Raw genomic sequence first — 23089 nt, 5'->3', positions numbered from 1 at the left:
TTGACAGAATGAGCGAGGGGATATAAACGCCCACAAATTGAAAAGGTGATGTAGGTGTTGGTTTGGAAAAGAGAAGAGGGGGAGATAGAATTATCTGATGCCCTTCGATCGACCCATCTTCAAGTCCAGGAGGGAAGGACCATTTGGAGTGACTTCCTGCCCGACACTACCTACACGGACGGACTTGGGCAGGCACAACTGACATCGCAACACTTTCACATGAATGTGCTTCCAGGGGAAATAAAAGGGAAAAGCAAAATTTTGTAGGCCAAGTCAATCAAACTGCCACTGCTCGAATCAGGGACCGTTTATTCAGGGGCCAGTCCGCCGGAACTTTTGTGTACATGATGATATCTATCGCTTTTTTTCCCAAGAAGACTCTTGCATGGCCACGCTCTGGCTCAAGCAGCCACAGTAGTCTCCAACCTGGGCGCCTCGGGATGGGCGGGAGCATCCTGCATCTTGGCCGGTTCGACGGCGTGCGCGCCAGCCTTGCTCGTCGTCGCCATCGCGCCCGTGTCTTCAAAGGGCTTTGCGCCCAGCGCTGTCCACGAGCCATCGCACATGAGCGCCAGGTCTTTCTCCTCTCCGGGCATCAGCAGTTCTGTCTTGCCGTCGCCCCAGTGTGTGATGGATCGGTCCTATTGAAAGGGTCAAGTCAGCAGAGGTCGTCTTTTAGAATGTGCAGCGCGACAAAACGGCACCCACCAGTCCCAGAGTCAGCTTGATCACGCCGTTTGCCCATTCCGGCGTGTACGTGAAGCGCGGCGTCTTGTTGCGCGTGGCGGAGATGACGTTGTCTGCTGCCACCTCGGCCTGGCGCATGGCCGCCCGTGAATTCGGGTTCGGCGTCTTCGTCTCGGCGACGTCACCGCAGGCATAGACGTTGGGGAGGGCATCGTCGGCCACCTGCAGTGTCGGCTTGACCTTGATGTGGCCGTCGGGGAGGATGGAGGAGGGTGAGATCTCCGCTAGGATCTCCGAGGACGGCTTCTGACCAGTACAGTTGATCTGCGCCGAGCGTCAGCACAAGATTTCCCATCTTGTCTAGGACGAAAGTCAAACCTACAAAGCAGTCGCAGTCGATCTCCTTGCCCGATCGGAGAGTAACAGTGCGGGATGCCTCGTCCTCAGACACGACCCTGTCCTCCAGAATAACCTCGACACCTAACCGTTTCAGGTTCTCGGCCGCGCCCTTCTGCAGCCCAGCTCCAAACCTTTGCATCACGGCATGTCTCGAATGCACCAGCACGATCTTCTTGTCCGGGTACTTGTCTGCCGCATCCGTCGCCAGCTCCACACCCGCCGCACCGCCTCCCACGACGACAACCTTTTTCGCATCCCTGATTTTTCTCTGCATGCCTCTGAGTAGCTCGACGCCGCTTGCCTTGTCCTCGCTGCCCACACGGGATGGCAATCCATCCTTGACGCTCGATCCAGTCGCGATGATGAGAAACTCGTACGGCAACTCCTCCCCAGAGTCTCTCAACTTGACCGTCTTCTTGCCAACCGACACGACCCGGTCTCGGATCCACTTGACCGGCTTCCCTATATCGCTTTTGCCTCCCGCACCAGGCAGCCCGCCGCCATACGGGATGAAGGCCTTGTGCTCGTGGCCGTCGACAACGCAGAACCGGGGCAGCACCCACGTGAAGTTGAAGTGGCTGTTGGGCTCGACGACCACGACACGATACGGACTGTCTTTGGGCAGGGTGGAAGTAAGGAGACGGGCGGCGTGGTAGCCAGCGAATGCAGCGCCGACGATGACGATGTTTCGAGGCTCGGAGGGAGATGCGCCTTCGGGGAGAGGCGGAGGAGCAGCGCGGCCAGAGATACGGGCGGACAGACTACGACGGAGGATGGAGAGGTAGAGGCTGACGCCGTAAGCGACGAGCCGCGTGTACATGAGACCTCTTTGCAAGCTCTCCATGTTTGCGCCGAAGTGATGTGAGGGAGCTGCAGCAGCCTTGGTTCCGGATGCGTGCGTCATGCAGAGTTAACCCAAGGCACCAAAGACAGCTGGCAGGGCTTCAAAACTTTGGAGGTTCCTGATGATCACCACAACGGCCCAAAAATGACTGGCAGAATTGTCATGTCGTGAAAGCGGTGGATCGGGACGGGAGGCTCCCGATCAGCCCACGCGAAGACATTGTCACTACAAAGTAGCGAATTTCGATGCTGCTACGTGGGGACACACTCTCGACCAGTCTTGGCGGCATCTTCAATGGCCTGGCCCATGTGCACCGAGGAGCCCCGAGGAAACGAGAAAAGAACCTTGGAACCCGCCCGAGGGTCACTGGTCGTTGAGAGCAACAGGGAGAGTCGTCAGTCCATCGGCAAGCGGAGCGAGCCCCAAAAAAAGGAAAACGCCCAGCACAAATGGTCTGGTGCGCCAAGGCACCGCTAATGCACGCCCTAGAATTATCTCAGGATCTGATAATCTAATCTTTTCCCGGCACCGGTATCGGTCTCGCCATCACCGCCGCCATCCATGGATCTTACGACGACGGCCCACCCTCACTCGTTCGTACCAGCCAAGGAACAGGGATATCGGACAGCCGAATCGACCGAGAGGCCCATCTCGAAGAATCATGTACTTGTACATGCTAATGGAATATGTTAAGCTAAATGAAATTACGACATTGCGACAGAAAGAACGGGGACCCTGGCATCCACACCTTGCACACAAGCTCACTTGTGCTGGAACCCTCTGAGCTTGCTGCTGCAGTGTTGACCCCTCATCCACCACCCAAGGAAGGTGAGCCTGTTGTCTGTCTGGTTCTCTTTTTGGTCCTTCTACGCCTCTCCTCGCCGATTCACCAGTTCAATCGCTTGCGGGAACACTCTACGCACCCAAAGGTGCAGGCACTGGCACGGGCGCCGGGTCAGTCGAGGCGGCAACAGCGGCAACAGCGGCGACGGACACAGGCGCCTTACCGGCGGCGGCAACGGCACCCGGCTGGAGCGTCGGCGCCTTGTTGCTGATGTAGTCTGGGTAACCCCGGGCCCTCCACTCGGCAAAGGTCATGCCCGCCCACGAGGGCATGCGCACCATGAGGGGCACGACAATGTCCTCGTCGGTGCCGAGCACCTCCTTCTTGTGCACGATCTGCTCCGGGAGCAGCTCCCAGCCCATCTTGAGGTAGAGCCCCGCCGTCGTCGGCGACGACTCAAAGTAGCACGGCAGGCCCGTCATCTCGCACTGCTCGGCACCCCACTTGACGAGGGCGGCGCCGACCTTGCGGCCCTGGTGTTTGGGGTCGACGGCGATGACGTGCGAGTCTGGCAGCGTAGAGTTTATCATTAGCTTTCTCCATCTTTGTAGGCATGATGAACAAGACAACAAGTCGAGACAAGGTACTCACAAAGGTACCGCCTGCCCCCAAACAGCTTCTCCCGCATCTCCCACAGCGGGTTCAGCACCGCCTCGGCGCGCTCGCGCTGCGCGCCCTCGAGCCACGGCACGCCCTCATTCTTGCGCTCCTCGGGGCTGCGCTCTTTTAGGTACACGTCGCCCAGACACATGCCGATGATGTCCCCCGTCGCCATGTCGACCACCTTTTGCGTGTACTGCGTCGTGTTGGTCTGCCAGTAGGCCAGCGTGCCGGCCGCGTGGGCCTGGCGGAACTCCTCCGAGTCGGTGCCCTGCGGGAACAAAATCTGAATCATGATCTGGCCCATCTTGTCGTTGCCAAAAGACCGGAAGTAGATGTCGTAGATCTGCCTGATGTCGGGGATCAGGGCGGGAAGTACGGCGACACTCATGGCTGCGGATGGTCCCCTGCTTTCCTAGGCAATGGCCGGGGCTTTGGGAGGCGTGGACAATGTGTGTAGACGACGTAGTCCTTGACGAGTAAACTAATCCAAGGAAATGCACGGAAAACAATTCAAGAAAGATCGGAAGAGTAGGGCTTTCCTCAGGAAACCGAAAGGAAAGTCGTGTCCGAGTGAAAATAATAAGACTGCAGACGTGTCGAGTGGAAATACAAGAAAGAGCTGCAAGGCACACCCCAAAGAAGAGGTGTTGGAAAGTATTTACGACTTACTTAACCCTACCAACCGGGTTTTAGCTCACGGGTGGGTAGCGGTTTGAGCTTGCAGTGCCGAGCTGCTTTAGAGAACCAGGACCAAGAGAGGGAACCTACCTCTTTGGAGCTAATCAGGTATGGGTCTCGTGTTGGCGAGAATGGCGAGAATTGGTATTCGGTCTAGCAAAAGCCGGAGTAGTGAACGAAGGAGAAAGAGAAACAGTCTAGGAGACACGGAGTGGTGCGGCTAACCCGTCCTTACCCGTCACCAAGAGGGTCGTCGACGGTGGACTGGGCAAGAACCAGGCGCTGTACACTCTAGAGGCAAGATGGCGTTCAGCCATGAATCTACAAGTAAGTGGGTGGAGAGTTGGGCCCAGGACTGAGGATTTCTCTTGGCCCGGCGAGTTCAAGAATTCTCCTGATCTTCCCGTCCAGCACGTTGGGAGCACCAGTTTTGCTCCCCAGCCCAGGAAAGGGATTCCATCCTCTCCAAACCTTTGAGTTCTCTTCCTAATCACCTGCTTCTGGCTTCCTGAGGTCTTGTGCCGAGGCCCATTGTGTCCGCGCTGCCCATACAGCAACGCAGCAAGAGAGAAAACCTGGCAACCGAGTGAAATTCTCACGGGAGAAGCGCGGACACCCAAGACGACCCCTCGCTAACTTGTTGTGGGCTCTTACTTGTACTTGTAGAGTTATCTGATCGAGCTAATGCGGACCGGGTTGTTAGACGAAGGACCGGGCCCTCGCGCCAAGGACCATAGCTTGCAAGAGTGGGTTTCCCACTCGCTAATAGACAGGGGTAGGTAGCATCAGCGTGGGATTTCATTCATGTCCGTACCGGTACCTCCTCCCGGTGTAGTGGTACAGTCGAGGATGAAAAGAGGCCAGACGAGGCCTCGGTTGAATGCATGACGCAGCCAGTGTCCTGGCCCTCCCGATGGTCTCGAACATGCGGCGGTGGGCCTTGACTGCGCCGAGATGCTTGACGAGGCTCAGTTTTGTGCATTTACTGAATGTTCGAAGTCACATGAAGTGCTGGGGACGTGTATCGGCATTGCGAATAGCCTCAAGTTCAAATATCGTAGTTGCAGAGATGAATGAATATTATGGATATCAAAGGGTCAAAATGAGCTCACGATGATACTAACCTCAACACCACTCACTGCAGAACGACATCCCAGGGCCTCCTCACAAGACCCTCCAGCACACCGCAAAGCTCATCCAGCAAGCCACCAGCGTACTCCCGCCACGACTCGACAGTGACAATCTCGAGCGTCACCTCATCCCCGCCCTCGTGGTGGAAGGCCTGCACCTTCCACTCCCGTAGAGGCTCCTCGTGCGGGTACACCGTCTCAAGCCGGGCCCGCCGCTCGCCGTCTCCGAAGCCCAGCGCCTCGACGTGCGCCACGTCTTGGTGTACCACGCTGTCGAACCAGCCCACCTTGGCCGGGTCCCAGTCCGTGGCGTGCTCGATGATCTCGCTCAGCCCGGCCCCCTCGAATCGCGAACTGCTGACGTGCTGGTGCTGGACGGCCTCGAGCAGATCCGCGCCCGTCGTGACGCCTCGCTCAAGCGTCACCCGCACAGGCACGTACTGCCAGCAGGGACCCGTCGTGGCGTCGCCGTGCGCGACGCCCGTGTTGCGCCCGCTGACGACCTCGCCAAACACGACGTCCGACTTGCCCGTCCGCCGCGCCAGACACAGCGCCCACGCGGCAGCCGGCAGGGTGGCGACGGTGAAGTCGCGCGGGCGGGCCGAGATGTCGACGGGCTTGCTGATAGCGTAGTGGTTCGTCCTGGTCACGGGGACAGCCGGCTCCGGCCTGAGCAACGTCATCTGCGAGCCCGCGAGCAGTTCGCGCCAGTAGTCCAGACTCGGAGCCAGGTTTTCGTGCACGACGTGGTGCACAAAGTGCGAGAAGGGGTACGACCACGGGACCTCGCGCCCTTCGTACATCGCCGAGAGCTGGTCGAGGAAGATGGGCAGGCAGATCTCGTCGTACTGCGCGTGTGAGATGCGCAACACGAGGGCCGAGGGCTGTCCAAGGGCGGTGCCCTGTACGAAGAACCACTTCACAAAGGAGGCGCCCAGGGGTGCGCGCATCTGCACGTCCAGGTCGCAGAGCTTACGCGTAAAGACCTCGACGTCGCCGTCGACTTCAAATTCGGCCACGGGCGTGCGCATGTCCTCGAGCACGACGCCATAGCAGCCACCGTCTGCTCGGATGAAGACGGTGCGGAGGACCTCGTTGCGTGTGACGAGCTCTTGGCAGCTACGAAACAGGCGCTGCTTATTGACAGCGGCATCAAAGTAGAGCACCTCATACCGCATCGAGTAACGCGGCAGCTGAGTGGTGCCCTTGACGGCGATCTCCTGCAGCGGTCGGGCGGGATACACGTCGACGACCTTCCACGAGGCGTCAGCCAGGGCCGGAAGAACGCCCGTAGACACAAACTCCTCCGCATTGGCTACATCGAGCGATGAATAAGGGCTGACTGCAACGCTCGTGCTCTTCTCTTCAGGTGAGCCCTGTAGCACGCCGGCCATATCGTACAGTGATCTATTGGCAAAGACCTGTGCCACTGTCAATTCCAGGCGCTCCAACCGAGCCTCTGACACCAGCTTCATAGCCGCGATGGAGTCACCACCGAGCCGGAAGAAGCTGTCTCCCAGACCGATGTCTTTCTCGTCAAGGCGCAGGACGCGACTCCACAGTGTCCGCAGGATGCGCTGCTTGGTCGAGGTGGCCGAGACGGCTTTGGCCTTTGGCTTCATGTTGGTAGCATCCTTCTTGCCTCGACCCGGTGACTCATCCTTGATGCCCGTGATGACCAACTGGCTCTTGCTCGTAAACTTGGCCAGTTTGCCTGTGTGGAACAGTGTCGCCTCGCGGCCCTTGTGTGTAGCCGTGCCCCGGACCAGCCATCGCGGACTGCTCGTGCTCGGCAACATGGTAATATCTTCCATCTCCACGAGTAGCTCTCCTACCGAGCCCTGAGGCCTGAGCCTCTCTGCGTCTTGCGTGTCGACAATCCAAGCTGATGTAGCAGTCGCGTACTCTTTTGTCAAGGCGTCGAGAGTCTTGAGGTCCTTGCTTAGATCCCAAACGGTCTCGCGGTCCGCCTCCGTGAGGCAGTCAATCTGACCAATGCGCTTCTCCGCCTCCGAACTAAGCTGCTGGCATACCTGTGTAAGCTGCGCCAGCACCTTCTCCATGGTGGGTTTGTCAACGGTTTTGGAGTCGAAACTAGCCATGATAAGGAAGCCCTTGGGGTCGAGTGAGCACACAAGCATGAGCGCGTACGTGTTGAACTTGAGTGCCTCCTGCGCGGCTTCCGCATCACCGGCAGGTACGAGGGCGGTGGCGGGCGCGTTTTCGGTAACGTGAGCCGCGTCGGGATCCTCGGCCGTGGATGGGTGGAGGACCAGACCAGTGCGGAGCTCGCATGCCTGTAGGGCGTCAGGACTCAGTCGCCGGATGTGCTGTAAACCGGTGTGCTCATACGGCATCTGTGTAATCATCTGGTTGTAGATGGCCTGAAGATAGTCTGATACAGTGTTATTCTGGTCGATCTGCACGCGTACGGGCACAGTAGTGATCATGGGTCCTTCAATTTCCTCCACGCCAGCGATCGGTGCGTTGCGGCCCGTGAGCGTTTCGCCAAAGAGCACATCGTTGGTTCCCGCGTACTGCGACGCTACTAACGCCCAGGCTCCTCGAATAATGGTCGCGACAGTGGTGTTGGAGGACAGCTTTGGCATCGGCACGTACACCTCAAGGAGCGAGTCTGCCTGCGTCTGATACCCTTCCCAAGGCAGCGCCGGGAACTGCGGATCTGTCGCGCCGCGAAGCTGCTCCTTCCAGTATGCCTCACAAGCCTTGCTGTCAACAGTTGTCTCGAGGAAATGGATGAAGTCCCTAAACTCGGCGGCCCGAGCCGTGGCCAGTCCCTGGTAGGCACGGTTGATACGCTCCACGACGAGCGGCATTGACCAGCCGTCGTATAAGCAGTGGTGCATTGTCAAGACGAGGTCAGATGTACCGGTCTGCTCGTCTGAGACAATGGCGTATCGCACCAGGGGCTTGCCCAAGTCCATGGACTCCTCCCTGTCATTCTCAAGATACTCTTCGACAGTGGCAGCAGTGCGCCAGGAAATAGACTCCCTGATGACAACTTGGACGAGGCCGCGACCAGGCACCTGGATGATGCGGGTGCGGAGAATGGAACAGGTGTCCGAGGCCTGCTCAAACGCACTCTTGAGATTCTTCGTCATCTCGGCGCTATCCATCTTGAGAACCCTCTGTGCGACATAAGCCTCTTTCACCTTGGCGGACAGTGCCATGAGAGCCTCCTGGAGTGGGGAGCAGGGATAGATGTCTTCGATGAGTGTTTCGTCCACACCACAGAGCTGGGCAGCTGTAGCCTTCGCTTCATCCGGCGACCAACCCTCTCCAAGAATTGAGAATGCCTGTACCTCCTTGCGAGTTCCCGGATCGATCTTTTCCGCGACGGCAGCCATATCTCTCAGTGAGGGATGACTAAACACGTCTGCCACGGTGAGAGAAACTCCTTGCGATCGGGCGGCGGCAACAAGCTTCATGGCCCGCAGAGAGTCACCTCCAAGTGCGAAAAAGCTGTCCTTGACGGAGACGACCAATTCATCGCCAAGAAGCTGCTTCCAGACGCCGAAAAGCACCCGCTCATTCTCGGTTTCGGGCTCCGTCTTGTCGGCGACAATGCGCAGGCTCGCTACCTGCTCACGAGTCATCGCGGCACCCAATTCCCGCAGCCTCTTCCGGTCCGTCTTGGCGGAGGCGAGGGCGGGGATCTTTGGCAGAGGGATGTATGCTGCAGGCACCATGTACCGCGGCAGCTCCGCGCCGAGCGCGTCGTCGACTGTGGAAAGAGCTTTGTAGAGCTCATCTGAGATTTTGGCGTCGTTGCTACCGCACTTCACGCCATCCTCGGCGAGGAACACAACAAGGGTTGGCTCGCCGCCCTGGGGCTTGATCACCTCTGCGGCAATCTTGACTCCAGCGGGAAGCTTGTTCTGGAGGTGGTATTCGATTTCGACCAGCTCGACGCGCTGGCCTCGCAGCTTCACCTGCTGGTCCTTCCGGCCAACAAAGACGATAGCACCAGACCCGTCGGGGTCGTACCGCACCAGGTCACCGGTCTTGTATAGCCGACCTTGTCGCCCTGGGATGTCGCCGTGACCAGCAGTGAGCCAGGTAGGGTCTTCGATGAAGACCTCGGCCGTCTTTTCAGGCTCATCCAGGTAGCCGATGCCGACGACTGGACCCTCTACCAGCAGCTCGCCGACGCTGCCGACCGGCATAAGTCTATTGTGGTCGTCTGGGTCGGTGATCCACATCAACCCACCCTTGCCAGTGCCAATGTTGGTATATGCCTTGGCAGCACCGGCGTTACTGTTAATCGTACAGCCGACAGTGCACTCGGATGGGCCATACGCGATGACCAGCCTAGTCTTCTGGCTCCACGCTCGCGCGTCGCCAGCCGAGATAGACTCGCCGCCGAGGCCGAGGATCTCCAGCGACGGCATGATGTCGGCGTCGAGCACGCGCGCGACCGACGGTGTCATGTGGGCCATGTTGGCCTTGGAGTTCCTGATGGCGCCGGACAGGTCGTTCATGCGCATCTCGTCGGAGGGGGTGCAGATACAGCCACCATTGGTAAGAGTACATAGCAGGCAGTCGATGCTGACATCGAAGGCGTACGACGCGAATTCGAAGCATCGCGAATGCGGACGGTATCCTACAGCTTCGGCACGGGGAATGGCGCCGCTGGTAAAGTTGGCATGGGAAAGAACAACACCCTTCGGTTTGCCAGTACTGCCAGAAGTGAAGATGATATACATGGGAGAGTCGGCGGGGACCACGGGAAGTGCGACATCCGGGAGACTCTGCTGCCTACCCAAGAGGTCGTTTGAGACAGCGATGATCTGGGCGTCGGAGGGCGCGATTCTGGTCGTGAGATCGAACTGCGACTTGGAGGAGAGGAGGATCTTGGCACCAGTCTGCTCGACGATGGTGCGCAGTCTCGCCTCGGGCTGGCTAGGGTCGGTCAGAACGAATGTGCCACCCGCCTTCATGACTGCCAGCACGGCGACAACGGTCCATCTCGTCTTCTCGAAACAAAGTGGGACAGGCACGCCCAACTGAACCCCAGCCACGATGAGGTCCTGCGCGAGTCTGGTGGACAACGCATCGATCTCACTGTAGAGAAACTGTCCATCCCAGGCAGCGACGGCAAGGGCCTCGGGCTGTTGCGCCGCCCGCGCAGAGACCATGTCATGGATACACCTTTCAATGGTCGGGGGCACGACTGCGTTCCACGTCCAGATCCGGTCAAGGTCCTGTTGCAACGGCCCAAGCGCTTCCCTGAAGAGGACATTCGGCTGCTCGATGAGAATTGTGAGAATGTCGATGAAGGCGTTAAGTCCCTGCTCGACGCGGGGACGGTTCATGGTATTGCCATGCCCTTGGGCCTGGATCTGGAACAGCTCGCCCAGGGCGGTGATGTCTAGCCGGACAGTCCATGGGGGTGAGGGACTGATCTTGGCGTCTACCGTCGCGGAGGCGGTGCCATTGTAGAAGAATACGCTGTTGTAAACGGGAGATGATGCTGCTCGTTGCGGATCCTGACGGGTGATTGCCTCGGAGACGAAGTCTAGGGCCTGGGAGATGCTTGTGCTCTTGTCGAGAATCAGCTGGGGCACTTTGCAAGAGACAGTCTTCGCATCATCGGTTGTGAATGTGTAACCCCAGGTCGAGTCTTCAAGGTCGGAGCCGTCACGGCTGTAACGGGGCAGAAGAAGAGTCCAAGCAAGTATCAAGGTCGCCTCTGAAGCGGGGGAGAGCTCAAGTCCCGCTGGAGCCTGCACTGTGGCAGAGACCACAAACGACTCGACGCTGTCGGTGTTATTGGAGTCGGGCCCGTTGCCATTGGGGAGAATGTGACCATTAGGCTCGCCGACTAGGTGCTGCATGGCGGGAACGAGATGCATTGCTGCAATCCGAACCGAGACAACGCGGCCCAGCTGGAGCTTGAGCTTGGAAATCAGAAAGACAGGAACAGCGGTGGTGTGTGGCACGGCAGAGAACCTGGCTGCTGGTATTGACGCTGCCGCCGGGTGAACGAGTGGACGGATAAAGGCAGCAGGCGGGAGGAAAGGCAAAGAATCAAAAGCTCAACACAGCACCCATAAGTACGCTCTGGTGATGTGATGCTCACGACTGCATTTGTTGGCAGCGAGATGGATGAACAGGTTCCACGGGAAGGAAAGTCACTTTCGAAGATGAGCGAGCCTATGGCACTCAAATGGTCAACCGTCGAGTGTTTGCGGCCTACCAACTTTTCCAGCCTAGACTCCGAAGGGGCAAGAAGAGGAGGATAGGTAGTTACTTGGTCCAGACACCATTGTGTCGGGTCTGCAACGCAGACAAGCATGTGCCAAATGCATGGCCCTCCAAGACAGACTGTGATTCAGCAGGCGCTACAACAGAGACGGTGCTGGCGTGGGAGAGTTACATGGCGCTACCGAGGGCCGGAGGCAGAGGACAAGATCGAGAGCTGTCTCCGAGTCTCAACAACCTAGGGTCTGAGACCAGTAGCTGATGAATCACGAAGGACCCATCTCTGGAGCATGGAAACAATCGGGATACAGACCCACTTGGTATTGAAAGAGGGCCGGCCATCTGCTCGATTCATCCGGGCTGTCTTTTGTGAGAGGATCCGGACACTGTCTGGGTCCGAGGCAGAGAGGATGAAGGCCGCTCGCTCAGCTGGGAGCACATGAGAGCTTGGCATCTTGGAAAGGACGAATAGGGGTTCAGGGCGATGGCTGAGGTACTGTACCGGGAGGAGCTTCAAGTGTGAGGTCAAGGTACAACGAATCCGGGATTTGGGGACCAGAGACGACAAGTCATCAGGCCACAGCGACTAGGCTCAATGCAGAGCTAGAAAGGGATTGGCGTCCTGGACAAGATGGAGATGGGACGGAGCGTCGGCTAACGACTCTGGAGAGAGAAGAGGGTGGAGGCAGGGATGGTGACTGGAGTTGGGACGAGAGACATTCTTCTTTGGCATTCGACCGGACCATGTTCTTTATCAGATTATCGGATAAGATGGATGGATCAAATCGGGTACATGCACAGCGGGGTCAGGGCTGTCCAGTGGGCCGTCGGAATATTACAGTACTTGTAGTTGCCCTGTGGGTTTGGTTTTACTGCATCTATTCAGTGCATTACACACCCAAATGCCTCCAGCTTCAACAGGTGTGCTCCGGCCGGACACTCTTTGGGGATCTCGGGCCAATCCACAAGGTACTTAACATGGATGGATGTAATTATCCGTATCCCTTCAGCATCCCTAGGTAAGATAGGTAGGTAGTAGGTAAGACTTTGGTCCAGATCTGTGGCATTCTACTCCTCTTCAGCCTCGGATGGAACCAAGACAGCGATCCCGGTGAATCGGACCTTGATGTCCCATCTGATCTGATAAGATTTGATGGTGGCGAGCTGCGCGATTGTGGCACGCCTCCGGCACTCAGATCCCTGTCCGCCATGGATTCCTTTCCTGGCTTTGACAAGCCTTCTGCCACTTATTGCTACCATGGACGGAGACCATCAATACCAGAGAGCTCCGGAGCGATGGCAGAATCTTCTCGTCTAAATCACGAGCACGAGGAGCGGCAAAGTGGTATCCACGGATACAGGTGGTTCCAGACTCACAGTTCAACAGAAGCAGAGCCTGGGATAAAGTACAAGTACACTCTCCATCTCCTCAGCTCACAAAAGACAAGCCCTTGCTATTCCCAAAGAAGAATCATTCCCGGTCATCACTCTACTCAACTAGGAGCTGAGAGAAAAATATTTTCGCGCAGTGGACATAAACAGCACAGGAAACGCAGAGTTGCGGGTGGCCAGTGGGCTCGAGTGGGGGTTGTTAGCTCTGGCTACAGCACGTAGGGGCCCACCGAGCCCGCTAAAATAATCTGATCCGCTCCCTTCATTTCCACCTGGGCACATCACACATCAGCCATCTTATCTGATCCGCAGCTTCTCTTACAAACTCACAAACAAGGGTTCGGTCCGCCGTCATCGGCCTGTCTTCTTGCCGCGAAATCCGCCCAGTGCCGAAAATGGGCTAGGCTTGAAGCCAAGAGCGGACTCGCTTGGGTATTGAGCGTCTGTCTGTGAGAGTCAAAGATACCATTGTGGACGTACCCAATACCACGGACAGAGATGTTGCTGGCCAACGTGCGCCAAGTACCAACACTCCAGTCGAGTTGTTCCGGTCTGTGGGCTGAGACTCTGTGAAGAATCTTGGACACGTGCAAAGCTACCACCACACATTGAGGCCCGTCGTGACTTGTACCTCCTGTTGAGTCCCTGTTGCACCGATCAGTCATAGATGGAGCTGTGATATCCCTTCCCAGTCTCTTCAGAGGCCAACACACTCAGAACATCACAGTGTTCTGCTGCAATTAGTCGCGGTGGAATACAACAGCCATGGTCTTTGGCTTTGGCAAGAAGGGCAAGGTTGGGGCCGAGGCCGAGGCCAGCCCTGAAGCTGCACTGTCCACAGGAGCAGACACGACGCCCGAGAAGAGCAAAGATGCGAAGCCTCCTCAAGAGCCTCCGGTTCCCGTAAGTTATCGAGACAGCCCATCCTAAGCGTAAAAAGGGCGATCTCATCTTACACGCAGATCTCCTCAGCTCGGCAAGGCGCTCGGCACCTACTTCCGCCTCCTCTTCTTCGCCAGCCCGACATGGCTCGACATCGCTCTCGTTGCCGTCGGCACCGTCGCCGCCGCCGCCTCGGGCGTCCCCTTCCCCCTCATGGGCATCCTCTTCGGTGAGCTGGTCGACGACATGAACGGCGCCACCTGCGACGCCCAGTCGTCCGCGTCGTCGCGGCCCGACCCGTTCGCCTATGAACCCCAGATCAACGACAAGGTCCTCAAGCTCGTCTACATCGCCGTCGGCGCCCTCGTCCTCATCTACACCTACGTCCTATGTTGGAGCCTCGTGAGCCAGCGCCTCGCCGCCCGCCTGCGCGACGCCTACTTCCGCAGCCTGCTGCGCCAGGAGCCGGCCTTCTTCGACGACCGCCGTGCGGGCGAGGTCTCGAGCCGCCTGCACGGCGACATCCAGGCCGTGCAGTCGGGCACCTCTGAGAAGGTCGGCATTCTTATCGCCAGCGTCTCCTTCTTCGTCACCGCCTACGTCGCCGCCTTCATCAAGGAGGCCAGTCTGGCCGGCATGCTCGTCTCCCTCGTCCCGGCCTTTATGATCATGGCTATGATCGGCGCCGCCTTTATCCAAAAGTTCTCGGGTGTCATGTCCGACGCCACGGCCGCGGCCTCGTCCATCGCCTCCGAGGCCCTGTCGCATGTCGGCATCGTGCAGGCGTTTGGGGCGGCGCCGCGCCTGGAGGCCAAGTTTGCGGGTCACATGCGCATCGCCCGTGCTGCGGGTATCAAAAAGGCTATTGCTGCAGCTGTGCAGGCTGGCGGACTGTATTTCATCGCCTACTCGGCTAATTCGCTTGCTTTCTGGCAGGGTAGTCGCAAAGTTGCGGCTCTGATGGAAGGCAGAAACGATGGCGCGAGCATTGGACGGATCTACACTGTTGTCTTCATCCTTGTTGATGGTACGTACACAGGTCTGCGCGAGAATATTCGAGACACTGACGGAATACTTGACAGCATGCATCGTTCTCGGATCTGTCGCACCGCTCCTGCCGCTCTTTGGCGGTGCATCGTCGGCTTTCCAGCGACTGCTCAAAGACATCGAGCACCGCTCTGTGATCGACGGCACTTCCGAGGCTGGCGAAAACTTGCCCTTCGACACCCCTGGCTCCGTCGCCTTCAACAATGTCTCCTTTGCTTACCCTTCGAGACCCAACCACCTCGTCCTTCGCAACATCAATCTTACCTTCCCCGCAGGCAAGCACACCGCCATCGTCGGGCTGTCCGGCAGCGGAAAGTCCACGATTGCAGCCCTTGTCGCCCGTCTCCAAGATCCGACTGACGGCAGCGTGACATTGGATGGTCACGACATCAAGGAGCTCAACGTGAAGAATCTTCGGAGCTTCATCAGTCTTGTCCAGCAGGAACCTTCCCTCCTGGATCGCTCAATCCTAGAGAACATCGCGCTAGGTCTCGTCAGCTCACCCCAACCAGCCCATGCCGGATTCAAAAAGGTCCTGGAGAGCTCGGAGTTGTCTAAACTTGCTGCGGAAGGCAGAAATATCCCATCGGCAGCCGCTAACAAGAGCCCTGAATTGCAGCCCATCGTGGAAGCAGTGCGTCAGGCAGCCGATTTGGCAGATGTATCGAGCTTCATCGACAGGCTCGAGAATGGCTACGGTACCTCTGCCGGATCCGGTGGCGCTCTCGTCAGCGGCGGTCAGCGTCAACGTGTCGCCCTGGCCCGGGCGCTCGTCCGTGATCCCAAGATCCTCGTGCTCGACGAAGCCACAGCTTCCCTCGACTCCGCTAGTGAGCGACGCATCCAAGCTGCCATTGAACGTGTAGCTGTCAACCGGACCGTCATCTCGATTGCTCACCGTCTCTCAACAATCAAGAATGCAGACAACATTGTGGTCATGGAGTCAGGCCAGGTGGTCGAGCAGGGCACCTATGCTGAACTCATGGCGCTGGACGGAGCGTTCGCTCGCATGGCCAACTTGCAAAAGGTTAATGCTGGCGCCAAGGATGACACCATGTCCCTGGGCTCGACCATTGACAATGACTCCATCGATGGGATCACATCTGAGAAGGGCGGACCCGCGGCGACTGGCGTGAAAGAGCAGCGTGGCGCCGATGAGCCGCAGGCAGCAACGGAGCAGTCACCTGGCTCGGATACCGAAGCCGCAAAAGACACAGAGGAGTCGCAGGACCCGGTCGGCAAAGCCCTCAAGCTCATGTGTCGCCTCGTCCGTCCAGCGCTACTCTGGCTCACCCTCGCCATGATTGCCGCCTTCATTGTTGGCTGCACGTTCTCCGCCTCCGGCATCATCTTCGGCTTCACTGTCGGCGAGCTCAATCCCTGTAACAACACTGTCGATCGCGTACTCAGGCTGGGCAAGTTCTTTGGTGGCATGCTCTTCATGCTGGCCGGCATCGAATTCTTCGCCAACTTCTTTGCGTGGACGTCGTTCGGCGTCGTGGCCGAGCGGCTGCTCTATGCCGTGCGCGTCCTGTCGTTCCGCTCGCTCATGGAACAGGGCGTTGAATGGCACCAGTCGGCCAACAGGGACCCCTCCAAGCTACTCTCGATCATCACCAAGGACAGCGCTGCCATCGGTGGCTTCAGCGGTTCGGTTATCGGGACCGTGTTTTCCATTGTTGTCAATTTCCTAGTGGCCATTGTCTTGTCACATATCATCGCATGGAAGATTGCCATCGTATGCCTTGTCACGGTCCCTATCCTTCTCGGGTCTGGTATCATGCAGTTGCGAGCCCTGGCCAAGTTTGAAGAGCGCCACAATGACGCATACTCGCAGGCTATTGGCATTGCGGTTGAGGCTGTCGGCTCCATGAAGACCGTTTCGGCTCTGTCGCTCGAGAGCGAGATCATGGGCAAGTTCTCGCGGGCACTCAAGGCACCACGCAAGGAGATGCTCTTCGCCAGCGCCTACACCAACATCTGGCTGGCCATCTCCAACAGCACGGGCTTCCTGATCTACGCGTTCGCCTACTGGTGGGGCTCGCAGCAGATCATGAAGAGCGAGGCGACGCAGAAGCAGTTCTTCATTGTTCTCGTGGCGATGCTCGTCAGTGCGCAGCTCTGGGGTCAAATGTTCTCACTGGCACCAGAATTCTCGCGCGCCAGGACGGCAGCGGGTCGCATCTCTGCGATCCTGAGCATCGGCTCGTCAAAAGATCTGCCACCAGATGTCATGCGCTCCGATAAGCCGAGCGAGCCCAAGGAGAAGGACCCCGAGGCTACAGTTGAGTCAAAGCCCAGGGTGGATGGCGAGAACAGGGGAGTGTCCATCACGTTTGACCATGTGTCTTTCTCTTACCCTGCTCGTCCAGATAATCACATTCTCCACGATATGAGCTTCACCGTTCATCCTGGGCAGTTCTGCGGCTTAGTCGGCCCGTCAGGTGCGGGCAAATCAACGGTCATGAGCTTGGTGCAGCAGCTATACCACCCGACAACAGGCATCGTGCGGATCGACGGCATCGACGTGTCTCGCCGCAACGACAGTGACGCGACCGCCAGTGCTCTCCGTGACGAGATCGCCATTGTTCCGCAGGACAGTGCCCTTTTCGACGGAAGTGCACGTTTCAACGTCGGCCTCGGCGCACGGCCTGGTCACGACGCCACTCTGGCCGAGATTGAGGAGGCTTGCCGCCTAGCCAACATCCACGACGTGATCATGGAGCTGCCGCAGGGTTACGACACTGAACTCGGCCCAGGGGCATCGCGCCTTTCCGGTGGCCAGCGGCAGCGCCTGGCCATTGCACGTGCTTTGGTGCGAAAGCCCCGGCTCTTGCTGCTGGACGAAAGCACGAGCGCACTGGATGCTGAGAGCGAACGGGCGCTTCAGGAGGGATTAGAGAGAGCGGCCCGCGGGGTGACCGTGCTGGCCATCACACATCGTCTGCACACGGTCCAGCAGGCAGATGTCATCTTCGTCATTGAGGGCGGAGAGGTGGTCGACAAGGGGCGGCACGCAGAGCTGATGGAGAGAAGCGAGACGTACATGCTGAATGCACAGTCACAGATGCTGCATGACTGATGCGTATGTTACACATATTAGACATAGCAGAGACACAGTAGCAACATTGCAATCCAGCCAAGCAAGTCATCGCCGGCATCGGCAGCAGATGGAAGCTCGTGGATTGTTGCGGCGATGTTGACCAAACAGGAGTGCTGTCTTCATGTCATCCAGAGGAGGGATCACGTGGTGGTGGTGGCGGTTCTGGTCAATGAGCTCCGCCTTATCTTATCGCTGACTCAATCCCGCACACGCGACTGTGGCCACTGGCTACCAAATTTTGACCCCTCCAAAATATTTCACCCCACCTTGGAAGATTGAAGGTGTCATTATTGTGTGTGTGTATGTGTGCGCGTGCTGTCTCAAGATCGATTCTTCCTTCTCTTCCCATTAACAGAAAACAATACGCTCACCCTGAGACCGCCGCCACAGGAGCGATTGCACTCGCGCATTCCATCGCCATGACAACCCTCAAGCCCGAGAGCCTGGCTCCCCAGCTGGCCACGGCCGACTTCAAGAGCATCGAGCCCCTCCTCCTCCAGCTCGAGAAATTCCTGACCCTGCGGACCTTCCTCGGAGGATACTCCCTTTCCGCGGCCGACAAAGAAGTCTGGGCCTCCCTCTATAGCAACAAGGTCGGCCTGGGACTCGTCCGCAAGGGCGCCTTTGCCAATGTCAGCCGCTGGTACAACTACATCGAGGCCGTCCACCCCGAGGTCAGGAACGACATCACCGCCGCCGCCAAGGCCAAGAGCGCCGCCTCTGGCAAGAAACAGGGCGCAAACTACAACATTGGTCTCAAGGGCACCCAGAATGGGGTAGTTACTCGTTTCCCTCCCGAGCCTTCTGGGTACCTGCACATTGGCCATGCCAAGGCTGCCCTGCTGAACGACTACTTTGCGCACGAGGCCTTCGATGGCAAGCTCATTGTCCGCTTCGACGATGTGAGTAGAGTGACCCCAGCCCACTCCGATTGCAATCGCTAACGTAGCATGTCTCGTCAGACCAACCCCCAGAAGGAGAAGGCTTCATTCCAAGATGCCATCGTCGAGGACCTGCACCTGATGAACATCAAGGTTGACCTACAGACCCACACTAGCGACTACTTCCAGGAGCTGTACGATCTCTGCGAGAAGATGATCAATCTGGGCAAGGCCTATGCCGATGATACCGACCCCGAGCAACAATCTGCCGACCGAATGAAGCGCCTCCCGAGTAAGCGACGCGACCGTCCCGCGGCCGAGAGTCTAGCGATTTTCCGCGAGATGAAGGCAGGCACCGACGCCGGCAAGGGGCACTGCATCAGGGCACGGATCCAGTACGACTCCAACAATGGGGCCATGCGCGACCCCGTCATCTACCGCTTCCCCAACTGGAAGGGCGCTGATCCTGCACCACACCACCGCACCGGCTGGACCTGGAACATCTACCCTACCTACGACTTCGCCTGCCCCCTGGTCGACAGCATCGAGGGAGTCACCCATGCGCTGCGCACGACCGAGTATGCCGACCGCAACGAGCAATACCACTGGTTCATCGAGGCGTTGAGCATGCGGCAAGTCCATCTCTGGGACTTTGCCCGTATCAACTTCATTAGGACATTCCTGTCCAAGCGGAAGCTCACCAGGGTCGTCGACACTGGTCGAGTTTCTGGCTGGGATGACCCGCGCTTGCCGACCGTTCGCGGTATCCTACGTCGTGGATTGACCGTGCCCGCGCTTAGAGAGTTCATGTTGAAGCAGGGCCCAAGCCGCAACGTCGTCACCATGGACTGGACCACCATCTGGGCCATCAACAAGCGCATGCTGGATCCTATCGTCCCGAGACACGTTGCCGTTGAGAAGAAGGATGTGGTTACTGTCACTTTGAAGGGCGGTCCTGAGACCCCCTACTCTGAAGAGAAGCCTAGGCACCCCAAGAACCCGTCCCTCGGCACGAGGACTGTTAGGTTCAGCAACAAGCTCATTCTGGACCAGGCCGATTGCGCGTCTTTCAAGGACAAAGAGGAGATTACCCTCATGGGCTGGGGCAACGCTATTGTGAGGGACCAAAAGAAGACCGGTGATGTCGTCACCGAGTCCGAGTTTGAGCTGCACCTCGAGGGTGACTTCAAGACGACCGAGAAGAAGGTGACCTGGCTCGCTGCCAACGAGGGCAACCTGGTTGAGGCTGAGCTGTGGGAGTTTGGGTACCTGATCACCAAGGATGTGCTTGAGAAAGACGACGAGCTTGAGGACTTCCTGGCGGAGAACACATCGAGCATGACTGAGGCCCTCTGCGACGCCAACCTGGCCTCACTCAAGGATGGCGACTTCCTGCAGCTCGAGCGCAAGGGCTACTACAGGATAGACAAGGCCGCTGGCAAGGGTCCTGGCGGTAAGGCGGTGCTGTTCAAGATTCCGACTGGTGGCAAATAATTCCAGGAAAAATTGTTGGGGACATTTGCTTATTGGCAAGACAGAAAAATGAATGGGCATCCGATGTAGAACTGAATGAGAGCCAAAAATCCACACTTCCACCCACACATATCATTGTGTTCTAAAGGGAACCTTTGGACTACTCCAAAGGGTGGGATCATCCAAAAAATCAACAGGCGGCACGAACAAAGTACCCTTGTGATCGGTAACTTTTTGGGGCTTGATTATGCTGGGAGGTTTCATCTTTTGATCCTTTCGATCCAGAAACTGGCCAACATCCCCAGGCGTAAATTTATTCATGTTGTTGTCATGATTGGCCACTTGCGACAACAGGATCTTTTCCGTGATCCGGGGGCTTTTCCGTTGACTGGCCCGGCGCCGGGATTTCTGGTCGAAGGCCGAAACATTTGAATGCGGGGAAGTCGCTTACATGTTTGTGGATCCGATCTCGGGGTGTAGATGTCCCGGGCTTTCGTCACTGTGCTGTCCAGTGTCCACCAACTCCAACGGCTTCTTTAATCGCATGCATTCTGCGGAAGCCACTCGCACTACTTTGTTGCCCGGCTACAGCGTTCCAAACGCATCGTCAAACCAGAGAAGCGTCCGTGTTATCGCAACCTCCGGTCTCCATCTCGACGAGACACACTGCAAGATGGGCAAAATCGCCACCATGGAGTACTTTCGGGTGCCGCCTCGATGGCTGTTTGTGAAAATTACGGATGAGGCGGGCAACGTTGGTTGGGGAGAAGCGTCCCTCGAGGGCCACACACAGGCCGTAGAGGGTTGCCTCGATGCCTATTTCGAGCAGCACCTAGGTGCCGAGGCCGACGACATCGAGCAGATCTGGCAGAAGTCGTACCGCGCCGGCTTCTACCGCGGCGGGCCGGTCTTCATGAGTGCCCTATCTGGAATCGATATCGCCCTGTGGGATATGAAAGGTGCGTCCACTCTTTGGATGGGCTGAAGCGTATGGATGATTGACATTCTGAGTGCAGCGCGGAAACTCGGTGTCCCAGTCCACCAGCTTCTGGGTGGGAAGTTGCGGGACAAGATCAAGGTCTATGCATGGATTGGAGGCGATCGCCCTGGAGACGTTGAGAAACAAGCGTGAGTTGCAGTCCCATGGCGCGTAAGGTAGACAAAGCCATTGTTCTGGGCAGCCTTCCTTGTTCTCTCAATAGAGCTACTGACAAATGAAAATGAACAGCCTTGCACGAAAGGCTCAGGGGTTCAATGCCGTCAAAATGAATGCCACAGAGGACCTCGGCTGGCTCGACTCGCCGTCGGCTCTTGACGACTGCGTTGAGAGACTCAAGATCGTCAAGGCCCTGTCAATGGACGCAGGCCTCGATTTCCACGGTCGCGTCCACAAACCTATGGCCAAGCAGCTCGCGGCAGCACTGCAGCCTCACCGCCCCATGTTCCTCGAGGAACCGCTCCTTTCCGAGCACATCGGAGGTATTAAGGACCTCCGAGCAACCATCACCTGCCCGATTGCTCTAGGCGAACGTCTCCACAGCCGATGGGACGTACGGCCCTTCCTCGAGGCCGGGTGCGTCGATATTCTGCAACCCGACATCTCTCATGTCGGCGGCATCTCTGAAATGCGACGAATTGCTGCAATGGCGGAGGCGTACGACGTCGCTTTGGCGCCTCACTGCCCTCTGGGCCCCATTGCGCTGGCGGCGAACGTTCAGGTTGATGCGTGTAGTGCCAACTTTGCCATTCAGGAAATGAGTCTCGGCATTCACTACAACACAGCTAGCGGAGGACAGCAGGATCTGACGAGCTACACGCATAACCCGGACGTATGGAAGGTGACTGACGGTTACATCGATATGCTCAAGGGCCCTGGCCTGGGCATCGAGGTAGACGAGGAGCAGGTTAGGCGTTTCGCGAAGGATTGCAAGCCATGGGTCAGCCCAGGTTTTACTGGTCCAGGAGGCGAACTTCGGGAATGGTGATTATTCTCATCGCCAGAGGTCAGAAGCCTCGAATAAAACTTCGCCCGGTGGGCAGCGTATCTGTTAAATCACTTAGTGACAACTGTCAACCCTAAGCAATGACTTTCAAGCAAGCAAATACTCGTAACCACTAACGAAAACGATCATATCTTCGGTCAAAAACACCGATTTTCTTTGTTGCCTGATTCACGCGACACATATATATACCAGACCACTAGGCAAACCTTCAACTCATTAAATGGGATGTTGCAAACAGCGAAAACGCAACTTCAATGCTATTCATCAAACCAAGGATTCTAGGTACCAAGTTTCTACTGAGTCCCTTCGCTGTAGCTACCTTATCCCTCAATGCCAGCGGCATGCTCACTAGTTGCACAACAAAAGCACGTTCAAGCCAACTGTTCTCGATCATCAGTCCTGACGGGGAATATGCCTTTGTTCAAGGAGATAGAGGCCACGCAAGAAGCTACTTGTGCTCCTTGTAATTTTTTGGTAAGATCTCCTCATTGGGCAGTTTGCGGGTAGTTCCCCTGCGGTTCCGATTGCTCGCAGCTCCAGCCTGTTCGCCAACTTCTCACTTTCACTTCACTGTCGCCTCGACACACACATTCTCGCATTCACCTTACTATCATCTCGCCAAATTCAAGTTAATTTCTAGTCTAGGCTGCCGTGTGCCCCTCCACAATACCTACTTTACTACCCATCCATGATCTCTCCTGTCCCACATTTTCTTTCTCTTCCCAACTTCTGCTTTCAAGAACAGCCTTGGTCAACAACAGCGATCTTCTTGCCTGTTCCTGCAACCCAAGTCTTTATTCTTGCGCAGTCCTCTCATCGATAATTGTCTCTACAGTTGTATTGATCACTCTCAACTCTCATCTCGACATTCGATCTTCAAAAGCCATCCCTCTCTGCG

The 23089-nt window shown here is 57.3% G+C and overlaps 5 protein-coding genes across 5 annotated transcripts; 2 read left to right on the top strand and 3 right to left on the bottom strand.

Moving 5' to 3' along the window:
- Positions 1-401: 401 nt before the first annotated feature.
- On the bottom strand, positions 402-1930 carry E0L32_011200 (uncharacterized protein; the record flags this gene model as incomplete). Its single annotated transcript, XM_031133903.1, has 3 exons — positions 402-641; positions 709-1011; positions 1070-1930. The coding sequence occupies 3 exons, from the start codon at positions 1928-1930 to the stop codon at positions 402-404; spliced, it is 1404 nt and encodes a 467-aa protein (XP_031000838.1).
- Positions 1931-2845: 915 nt separating this feature from the next.
- E0L32_011199 (uncharacterized protein) lies at positions 2846-3765 on the bottom strand (the record flags this gene model as incomplete). Its single annotated transcript, XM_031133902.1, has 2 exons — positions 2846-3282; positions 3366-3765. 2 exons carry the CDS (start codon positions 3763-3765, stop codon positions 2846-2848), a joined length of 837 nt encoding a protein of 278 aa, XP_031000837.1.
- A 1425-nt stretch (positions 3766-5190) lies between these two features.
- Positions 5191-11061, bottom strand: E0L32_011198 (uncharacterized protein; the record flags this gene model as incomplete). The annotated part of the gene is made up of 1 exon (XM_031133901.1): positions 5191-11061. The coding sequence occupies one exon, from the start codon at positions 11059-11061 to the stop codon at positions 5191-5193; it is 5871 nt and encodes a 1956-aa protein (XP_031000836.1).
- A 2506-nt stretch (positions 11062-13567) lies between these two features.
- On the top strand, positions 13568-17813 carry E0L32_011197 (uncharacterized protein; the record flags this gene model as incomplete). Its single annotated transcript, XM_031133900.1, has 3 exons — positions 13568-13705; positions 13775-14711; positions 14767-17813. 3 exons carry the CDS (start codon positions 13568-13570, stop codon positions 17811-17813), a joined length of 4122 nt encoding a protein of 1373 aa, XP_031000835.1.
- A 440-nt stretch (positions 17814-18253) lies between these two features.
- E0L32_011196 (uncharacterized protein) lies at positions 18254-22173 on the top strand (the record flags this gene model as incomplete). Its single annotated transcript, XM_031133899.1, has 5 exons — positions 18254-18736; positions 18797-20168; positions 20701-21147; positions 21205-21316; positions 21417-22173. 5 exons carry the CDS (start codon positions 18254-18256, stop codon positions 22171-22173), a joined length of 3171 nt encoding a protein of 1056 aa, XP_031000834.1.
- Positions 22174-23089: the final 916 nt, after the last annotated feature.

This window comes from Thyridium curvatum (assembly GCF_004353045.1).
Source record: "Thyridium curvatum strain D216 chromosome Unknown NODE_100_length_135046_cov_87.379998, whole genome shotgun sequence".
NCBI classification, from domain to species: Eukaryota; Fungi; Ascomycota; class Sordariomycetes; order Thyridiales; family Thyridiaceae; genus Thyridium; species Thyridium curvatum.
The sequence above is the reverse complement of the archived record's forward strand: the minus strand, read 5'-3'. Positions and strand labels throughout refer to the sequence as shown.